This window comes from Cloeon dipterum, chromosome X (genome assembly GCF_949628265.1).
Source record: "Cloeon dipterum chromosome X, ieCloDipt1.1, whole genome shotgun sequence".
NCBI lineage: Eukaryota > Metazoa > Arthropoda > Insecta > Ephemeroptera > Baetidae > Cloeon > Cloeon dipterum.
The window spans coordinates 13074897-13084803 of record NC_088790.1 but is presented as its reverse complement, the minus strand read 5'-3'; the positions used below and the strand labels follow the sequence as shown (position 1 = coordinate 13084803).

General features: G+C 38.0%; 2 protein-coding genes across 2 annotated transcripts; both read right to left on the bottom strand.

Moving 5' to 3' along the window:
* Positions 1-1588: 1588 nt before the first annotated feature.
* Positions 1589-5443, bottom strand: qm (quemao). The gene is made up of 7 exons (XM_065494372.1): positions 5224-5443; positions 4805-4959; positions 4573-4717; positions 4067-4187; positions 3870-4009; positions 3711-3813; positions 1589-2270 (listed from the first exon to the last, which is right to left on the bottom strand). Exons 1-7 carry the CDS (start codon positions 5281-5283, stop codon positions 2047-2049), a joined length of 948 nt encoding a protein of 315 aa, XP_065350444.1. The 5' UTR covers positions 5284-5443; the 3' UTR covers positions 1589-2046.
* Positions 5444-6765: 1322 nt separating this feature from the next.
* Positions 6766-9342, bottom strand: LOC135945937 (uncharacterized). The gene is made up of 2 exons (XM_065493889.1): positions 9078-9342; positions 6766-8059 (listed from the first exon to the last, which is right to left on the bottom strand). The coding sequence occupies exons 1-2, from the start codon at positions 9082-9084 to the stop codon at positions 7134-7136; spliced, it is 933 nt and encodes a 310-aa protein (XP_065349961.1). The 5' UTR covers positions 9085-9342; the 3' UTR covers positions 6766-7133.
* Positions 9343-9907: the final 565 nt, after the last annotated feature.

The window sequence follows — 9907 nt, the reverse complement described above, 5'->3', positions numbered from 1 at the left end:
TGTCTATTTCTCATTATAACTAACAATAGGCAACAAAAATTCCATCATTTCTATTGTGAGATATTTTAAAAAGAGTGAAAATCTTCTCCTAATAACACGAGAAAAAATATCGAGGGAAAATATAGATTAAAATGGCTAATGGAGAAGTGCCGTACGAAATTAATTTTTCTCCCATTTAGAAATAAGCGTTTACTTTTAAAATTGAAAACACAAATTATCCATATGGGTGAATTTAGTTTCAAAGAATTTAATTACTGAGTTGTAAGGTAACGAATTATCTCCTTACGAGGAAATAAAATTTTATACAGTATGAGACAGTTATGGCAACTGGAAAACGTTGCCATCAATTAAATCCAGAGCAAAATAAAAGAGACACCCTAGATAAATTTAGCCTTAAATTGTATAATAAACGATTTTTGTGTTGGTATCACAAATCTAAAAGTTAAATCCGTGCTTCTGATTTAAATGCTCAATTGGAAAACTTGACAGTTAAAATTCATTTATATTTCTAGCCACCGTTTTTGTAAATGAGCCAGCAAAATATGGCATTTAAACACATCAATCGATTTTTTTTTAAATTAGCTTCACCCTTAGTTACTTTATTTATTAATAATTTTACCCAGCCCAAAGTAAATTATTCATCTGTAAACTTAGCTGTATTGGGTGTAACTTAATCAAACACAATTATTTTGTTCTAACAAGCATATTACTTTATTTGTCTTGAGATTTCAAAACTTAGCACCTAAATAACCGAAGTCGTATTGCAGTAGCATATATAGTGCAGTTCTCCTATTTTTCATAACATGACGCAATCATTTTAGAGAAAATTCGCAAACATCTAATTTATTAATTCGCGCTAAATTGACTCGATTGTGTAAATAGTGGGGGCCCGAAGTGAAAGCATGAAATTGCAAAACGAGATGCAGAATTCACGCTCGAATATTGTCTGTTCCTGTTCACGTAGATACATTAATTGATTAAATTGTTATTGTCTCTCACTTATCAAAGTTTTGCAAAAACGAGTAAATTGAAATAGCCTCCAATTCTAATCTATCTGGTTAAATTGCGCACTGTCTCGTGAAGATCTAAATTACTTGCCGTTGTTGGGCTGCAAGTTGGCAAGAGACAAGTTGTTGTGCAAGTTTTAATTGGCACTATAGAGACAATACATACGCCATTTTGGGAGAGCCAAGGCGCCTAGGCTGAGGAGCTAGTTACACTTCCGATATGTCTGCAAATTCTACGCGGCACACAATTTGCGTAATTAAATTCGGGAAAAGAGCAGTTTTGGAGTTTGCCTCCTCTCCTTCCCTCATTTGGCCGAAAGCAGTATGCAAACAAGAGTGAATAATTCATCAGAAGTGCGCGCGCCGATAGATATGCATATTCATTTCATTGTGTGTACTGCGTGTGGATAGCTGGGAGGCCGTCTTCTACAGGAATGACTAATATGCACACAAAGTTATTTAGAATTTTCAAGCTCAAAGTGTTGGTTCGATACGGTTACAATATGTATTTATGCATTTCGCGTAAAATTAATATAGAGATCTTGGAATAGGAAAAAATTAAAACAACAACACTCTGGATATAGTCTAACAATAATAATTATTGAAAATTAAAACTTATCTTAGTCCATCCGAGTGGATTGAGCAGAGACAAACGTAGCTTCTTAGCGCCATTGACGCTTTACACATCGTTGCAAATAGGGATTTTCTCAAAAGCTATACATTATAGAAAAAGTGGTGCATCATTCTTTTGATTAGCTAACGATTGATCCTCATATACAGAGGCAAGGGGGTCCAAGAGAGTTTTGACTGGATTAAATAGAAGCTTAGTAAAGTTTACTCAAACTTTCAATTTAGAGAAAAACAACTCGTGCGAGGAATACTATCAAAATTCCGTAACAAATGCTCAACAGGGCTGAGGTTCTTGGGCTTGTCTTTTAAAAGAAGTTTCTTACGAAACTCTAAACTCATCTAGAAAGCATGATTATCCAAAGAGGGAGATTCTTAAGTATGGTGACCAAATAAGTTACACAACCTGGGGCTAGTTTCTCTTCGATGGACTCTCAGGGGTTTCCTTCCAGCTGAGCAGCTCATCGAGCAGAGCTTCCATCAGGGGGTTTCCCCCCAGGTGAGCCACCTCTTCTCTGGCCTCAGCGTCCAACTGGGCCAGCACCTGGCGAGTGTAGTCGAACGAGCCGAATTTGTCCAACAAGTTGACGCAGTACTTTTTCACCTCGGTGTCTTTGGTTCGCTGTCGTATAATGTCTGCAAATTGTGAGTCAAGGAAACAATCTTTACTGTGAAATATTTCAATGCTAGTTAGTAAAATATTTGCCCTTTATATGTATGGTTAGTAACAATTTTAGGATTATCATTGTATGATGAAATTTAAAGGAAGGAAAATACTGCTAAGAAGCAATAATTAAATTTTTCTACTGTTCTACTAATTTGACACCTCTATTTATTAGCACGCATTTTTTAAATAGCGATATATTTAAGTCACAAGAGGTCCAGTAGAAAAGGAAAAACAGCGGTCGGCAATTTAGCAATCAACAAAAGAGCACTACAGATTTTCAGTGCATAAAACCAGTTGGAATATCCAACAATTTTGGCAATTTTTCGCGTTCTTTCTTAATTTGATTCTTTAAATGATTACAATGTGAACGAATCAAGACAGATAGTATGAGATATTACTTTTTATCACATTTTATGAAAATACTTAAATAAACTTGAAAATACTTGAATTGACATTTATTATATATATATATATTTATATTTATTATATTTTGTTATATGATCTACTATAAAAATTAATAGATGTTTAGGAAACTTGCAGAAAACCCCTGAAAAATATGCCATGCGAGGAAAACAACAGCAAGCTCAGAATTAGTCAAATTAGTGAATCCTGTCAGAGTCAAAATTTTGGATTTGTCAATTTAGGGGTACTAATTTGTTTTACACTATGGAAATTGGTTCATTAAATCCGGTTAATGTTCAAAATTGGTGTAATATGGGGTAGAAAAACAATGTTTGGCCAGAAAAATTAATGAATTCCAATATGAAAATGCATATAAAATGTGTCCAAAAGTTAAGTTTATGGTTCTTTTTGCTCTTAAACTACAAACATTAAGAAAAGGGAAAGCTGGTGATGTATCCTAGCTATTGCACATGTCATGGAAAAATTCGTTGCAGTTTAAATTATCGATAAAAGTCAAACTCAATTTAAAAAACGGCCAATTTATTACAAGCATGTAATTTAAATTTTTCTTTGAAATTTTGACTAATAACTCTATTCATCCTTGGAAAAATCCACGCAGAGCTAAGCCATTTGATAACTTAAATTTTGAATAATGTATTGTTTCCTATTAATGAAATTAGAGCGAGGGTTCCAACAAGTCATCTCAGAATTATCTTGAACTCATTTTTACAAACTTTGCGGTTTCCTCAGTGATCTTGAATTTAGGGAATTTTCCTAGAATTCTAAAATGATTTATAATTGGTGGGTCTAAACTCATCAAATGGAGTATACATAAAATATTATTTCTTCCTGATAGAACAAAAATTGGCCATTCAAAAAGGGTTTGAATAATTCCCCGTCATATTTCCATTTCAACGTGCTCACTTGTCAAAACAAAAGAGTTATAAGTTATAAATATTCAAATTTATCTATTTGGGCAAGTTTTTCCTGAATATTTGAAAGGATACGAATCACTTGTCTGTCATCAGGCCGGCTGTGGATGGCGTGGATAATTGGGAAGCTGAATTTTCCCTCTGTCAAATCCTCGCAGAAACTCTTATTCTCCGAGTACTGAAAAATATACATTCTTCAGCTCGTAATTCACCTTCAGACCTGATCATTCCTACCTCCATTAAACACAGATTGCCATAGTCATCCCTTATTTGGAAGTACAAACCGATGATGCCGGCCAGCTTGGTGAAGTCAGCTTTGCATTCGCTGAACAGCTGCATCAAGCGAATGGCAAGCATGAACAGACCGCCAGTCTCTGTGACAACAACATCAAGTTAAATCGTTTCTTCATTACTTCGGTCAAAGGGCTCACTTCTTTTTGTCATTTCTTTATATTCCTCTTCTGTTGGGCAGGCGTAGTTGTCCCGCCAGTATATTTCCATTCCCTGGCCACGGTGGAGCTCGAGCAGTTGCTCCGTATACACAGTTGTTGCCTGAAATTAAAGTTTGTGTCATGTAGGATTTGCTTTTGGTCATTTAAATAAGGATGAAATTGTATTAGTTGACATTTAAATCAAATAGGTCTTACTTTATAAAATAATTTATCAATTATTGTCTAGAAATGATTGGCAGAGGAAATGAGTAATTTTCTTCAACTTCAATAATAAATCTAAAATATCAATAAGTTTTTAGGTTTAGTTTAAATTTTTTAATTTAGATTTCGCATTGAATTAAAACCGGCCAATAGATAATTATAATTTCAACCGCAAATTGTTATTTATGCGTCAGAAATGTTTTGCTGCAATAGCAAGCAAAAACTATTAAATATTTAGAGTAAGAGCCTATTGCCAGACTGTCCTTATTTAATTTAATCCTTACTTCTGCATGTCCGAGGCCGAGAACCCTTTCTAGAGCTAGGAACAAAACGTAGTTGGCCGCGTTGATGGTGCTTGCCACACCGTAAATTGAGTGAGCGACTGGAATGCCTCTGCGAAGTATGGAGTTGTCTTGTATATCGTCGATTCTGCAGAAAAAAAGCATGTCATGCATTTTGCCGAGTCGGTAAAAAAGACGAAGGAATCAGAGTATGTACACAAGAGCCAGCACTCACAGAAGACTTGAGTTGTGCAGCATTTGTACGATGTCGCCAACGACAAACAGTTTCTCGTCGGGAATTTTGAGCCAGTAATTGAAAGCGTGAGCCAATTTCGCTCTGATTTGTTTGCCAGGTACTTGCAGGATGTACGAGAACGGCTGCAGCAATTTCTGTAGCAAAACGTAAATATTAATCGCACTGTCATGACTCATGACTCATTTATTGCGCAAAAGCTGCTAGATATGATACAACATGAATCACTTTGATTTGGAAAAAATTTCATAGGGTTAATTTACTTGATTATTTTCTCTAAATAGCGATTCTTAGTCGATAAAACAAGGCTCCACAGAAAAAAATCAATACTAAATCTTAAAAAAAAACTTTAAGCATACGATGATTTCAAAGGAAATTTTAAAATTTAAATTAAAATCCACCTTGTCCTGGTCGTTATCTCCGGACTTGCTGAAGGGAATGCCATTCGGCTGGATGTCCATGGTCGAGTTGGCGAGTCACGCGGCCGAATCGCCAAATCACGGTGGCCGGTGGCCGACGCTGAATTTCGGCGGCGACGGCGGCGCTAACAAGAGGTGGGCTGCTGCAGCAAGGAAAACATCAATAACCATGTGATCCGCACACGCACACCTGATTCGCCTCCGAGCCGCATTGCGCGATGCTGGTTGCGACACTCGCACGCCTGCACCACCTCGTGGATGGCTGACAAACTACTTATCCAGGGAGTAGCGGCGCCAACAGCTGGTGCTGCGTCCTCTCGAGCGCCTGCTAAATCCAAAGACATGCAACACGCGCTACTGTCTTGGCGAGCGGGATGCATACTCTCACTCATCGCGATGAATTCGGGAGAGAGGCGAAGTTCAAGGGTACGGACATGAATCATACCGCTATAGCTACTGGAAGGCGCTGCAATTAATCTAATCAGCAATCAGTGTAATTCGGTTTTTCTTGTATAAAATTTGATGTTCTCTATACTGTATGTATTAATTTAGTATCACATTCGTTGGACGAATTATTTAAATTGATGCTACCGATATTACTTCAATCAAATCAGTACCGCCAATCGTGCACCATTGATAAGATTTAATATTTGTTCTGTTACTGTCAAGCTTTTGGAATGAGGTCCATCAAGGTGCACTTGTCTTAAACTATTATTCGTATGTGTAGTAACATTTTCCCTGTGAAAGAAGACTGACACAGTTGTGTTTAAAAGATATGACAAATTAATAAAATTACGTTTAACACTAGAAATACCCCATTGATATTCGCAACCAACCTAATTTTTAATCGTTATAAAAAAATATTTGTGCCTAAGATTCTTAATAAAAAAGCGATTTGAGTCACGCTTAAAAATGACTTTATGGGACCTGTGGTTTAGCGGAAAAATAAATCTAAATAAATATATGAGCCCTATTTTTCCTTAACTTAAACAAAGTTTTTCTAAACCAATGAATTAAGATCCAAATCATGACTTGATTGATTGATTCAAGGAAAAATGGAAAATAATTCCGCAAATTGCTGGAAATCGATTTCAATTTGAAAATATCACAATTTCACAGCAAAAAAAGTTCTGGGAAATGTTTTGCTTGAGCTCATTACTATAGGATCTCTGTTTATGTTATTACTTCAACAAAAAGAATTTTCTGGATTTTTGCGAATTTCATTCAATTTTCATTCAAAATGATTTTCTTTATTCTGCTTTACAAACGGACACAAACTTACAAGACTACGAGTAGTCTTGATATGAAAATATTTTTATCAGTTTTATGAAATAAAAACGTAAGCTGTGGATTTCTTGTCGATTATAATGTGCGGTTTAATTAATCATCAGTAATCTAATCACTTATGCCATAATAACCTTAATAAATTATTATAAATACTTAACACGCTTATTAACAATATCATAATCGTTTCAATCAACTTGGGAAAGACAGAAGTAAATTGATCTAATAAAACAATAAACATTGAAATTTGAAATTTTAATCATGAAAATCAGGTATTTAGATTGGTCGTGCTATTGTAAACAGATATTGCTGAAAAATGATTGAGGCTGTTAAATGCGGATAGTTGCGTTATAAATATAAATGTTGTTTGAGATTGTGACTTCTCAGAGAAGAGAGAAAGTAAACAGCGAGGCGCCTGGCAACAGATTTACAAAATTCAACAACGACTCGATGTGATAGAGATAAAATAAAGTAGTCTTCTTGTCCACCACAGCAGCAATCATGAAGCAAAGAAGCGACTCCCTGTTTACCCTCCCTCCACTGTGAGCATATATGCGTTTTTTGGCGTTGACAGTTTTATTATGTTATCAAGGTTCATTCCCTGTTTATTAAATTGCTATGCGTCCGGACATCATATGCTCGCAGCCATCGCGGTAGGTGAGTTCCAAGGTGCACTTGGCCCTTGCTGGCCAGTCGCACACTTCAAGCACGCCGTTGAAATGGAGTCCAGTGGGACATTCGTACAGGATGGCCTTGTCGGGTTGGCACTTGCAGTACTGTCCGCACGAGCCAGGGGCGTACACGTTGGTGGTCCACGGACTCTGCGGACACCTGGCCATCACGCAGGGGTCACAGTACCGCAGTTCCCCGCCCTGGGGTAAAGAGGTGGTGGTGGTGCCTGGAGATTCCTCGGTCGCCGAGGACGGGCTCACTGGACTCGAGTTCAGCTCCGTCGTTGACGTCCAAAGGTTGGAAGTGGAGGAGCACTCGCACGGCGGAGGGGTCGGACACACCAGCGGGGGACAGGTGGCAGGCTCGCACGTCGGACAGGGCTCTTGCGTCGGACAGCTGGGCCAGAATTCAGTTGTGGTTTCTTCAGCAGGCGTCGTGGACCATTCGCTTGTGGTGGTACCCCATGGGTCCTCGGTGGTTGTCGGACTTTCAGTTGGGTAGTCCGTGGTTGTCACCTCTTCCGTGGTTGTTGCCTCCTCGGTTGTCGTTGCTTCCTCCGTGGTTGTTGCCTCTTCGGTTGTCGTTGCTTCCTCCGTGGTTGTTGCCTCCTCGGTTGTCGTTGCTTCCTCCGTGGTTGTTGCTTCTTCAGTAGTTGTTGCTTCCTCTGTTGTTGTTGCTGCGTCCGTGGTCGTCGGACCTGGATCAGCGGTCGTGGTGTTAGGCCGGAATCCGCCGCCACCTCCTCCGTAACCGTCCCATGGTCCTGCGTCCTGATCGTTGGCGCTCCACGGCAGAAGCCAGGACCAGGACCACGCGTGCGCTGAGACTGCCAACGCGAGGAAGACGGTGCACAGAATGAGTTCTGAAAACGAATGGAATATTTAAAAATCAGAACTCTTTTTCGAAGTTTCAATATAGTATGGATTTTAATTAACAGTTTTGCAACTACTCCTTACAATCAGGGTTTGACAAAAGGATGGAAAACGACAATAATACTGTTAAACGATTCCCCTGTTCTGCAATAATTTATTTTAATATTTATCAAAATTACATAACCCTACAATTTTAGAATTTGGTGACATTCAAAAAGTTATTTACAAACTTTTGTTGCAGTGCTCGCTACCTGATGACGTTAACCTTTGGGTCACCAAATTGTCAGTCTAAACGAGGCATTTTCATGTACAGGAAAGGGATAAAATATTATATATTATTATTCTGGTCAGAATATATTTTCTCCACTCTAAGCTTTTGATCTACACTTTTCTGGTAATTTTCAAGAAATTTAACAAACATTTTATTTTAAGTATCTATCTTGTCTAGAACAATTCTGCTTTTTATTGGAAATATTAGGCCATGGAAAAAACAAAAGTAAAATGTTTCTAACACTGAATGAAATAAAAATAAATGGACAAGCCTAAAGAGTTTTGGTGAATTTTCATTTATAAATACACTCGTTTTAAGACTTCTAGCATGACTCATGAGTATTCATTCACGGATTGCACAAGCAACTTTGTGAGTGAGTCAGCTTTGAACTTAGAACGCAGTTTATGAGTGTCTGAAACTTGTTGAGGCTGTGCAGTTTCTGATGCTTACGCAAAAGACGAATTAATTTGTGCAATGTGAATTGGCAAGGCTACTATATAATATACCCTATATACACACACACTTTTGAAATGAAATAAACCGGGAATCTGCCTGCTCACCATCAACTTCTGTATTTTTGCTGGCAAAATTTGCGAAGGGGAACTTGCGTCATCTCTTTGAGTGAAATCTTATGAAGTTTTGCAATATTAATTAACTAAGAAGAAGTAATTTCACCGGCCGCTTCGCTAGGCCAGCAGCTACGAGATTTAAATAAATATCCACGATGAGCGACTTACTTTTCATGGCCACCTCCGAGGTAATTAGCAGGCCGGCGATGCTTAGTAATTACAGCGCACCTGGTGCAGCTTAAACTTTTCAACGGGTCTGCGGCGGACTGTCAGCGCTAAGGTGAATCGGGTTCTCTATATAGCTTCTGCTACTTGTATCGCACGTCCGAAGAAACACACCGGCAAACATAAATCGCATACTTTGATTAGATTAGAATTGCTGCTCAATTACCACTAATGTTGGCAGGTCCTTCTCAAAACAAAAGAGGCCAAACCGTTTAATCACGCCATTGAAAAGCCATTAGCATGATAACAGCACACGCGTCTTACGGCGGCAACTGCGCGACTTGGGATGTGTACGAGAGTCGCCGTTTCGCCGAATCTGAAGCCCTGCCTTTATCGCAGCAATTACCATACAATTGGAGGTGCGATCCGATTCGCACATTCCACGAAAACGTGCCGATTACATTTAATTGCAAATTATATTCGCCTGCGGTGCGAGGAACGTGGAAATGGAAATTCACGCGCCTGGCTTTGATAAAGTCTAAATAAAAGTTTGCAAAGACTGAATTGTTTTTAAAAGCAGAGTTGCTTCTACTTCAAGAACAATTGTTTACATAACTGAATTATTTGTTTTGCCAATATAACTGGAGCTGTCACTAAATCAATGTAAAATTTAACTCTCCCAAGAAATAATTATTTCCTAAAAATAAGGGAGATCAAAAGAATTTGTTATCGGTACTCGATCATCTCTTATAACTGATCTAAAGATTTCTAAATATGTTAAAATGAAGCTAAAATTACAATTCTTCCACCAGGGAATATTATGGTTTGAAGAC

Excerpts from the sequence above, each read along its gene's own strand:
- qm (XM_065494372.1), bottom strand. The coding sequence starts at position 5,283 with ATGGACATCCAGCCGAATGGCATTCCCTTCAGCAAGTCCGGAGATAAC. Across the intron at positions 4,960-5,223 it reads GAGATAACGACCAGGACAAG|AAATTGCTGCAGCCGTTCTC; the intron begins GTGGATTTTAAT and ends GTTTTGCTACAG. Across the intron at positions 2,271-3,710 it reads TGATGACAGACAAGTGATTC|ACATTATACGACAGCGAACC; the intron begins GTATCCTTTCAA and ends CACAATTTGCAG.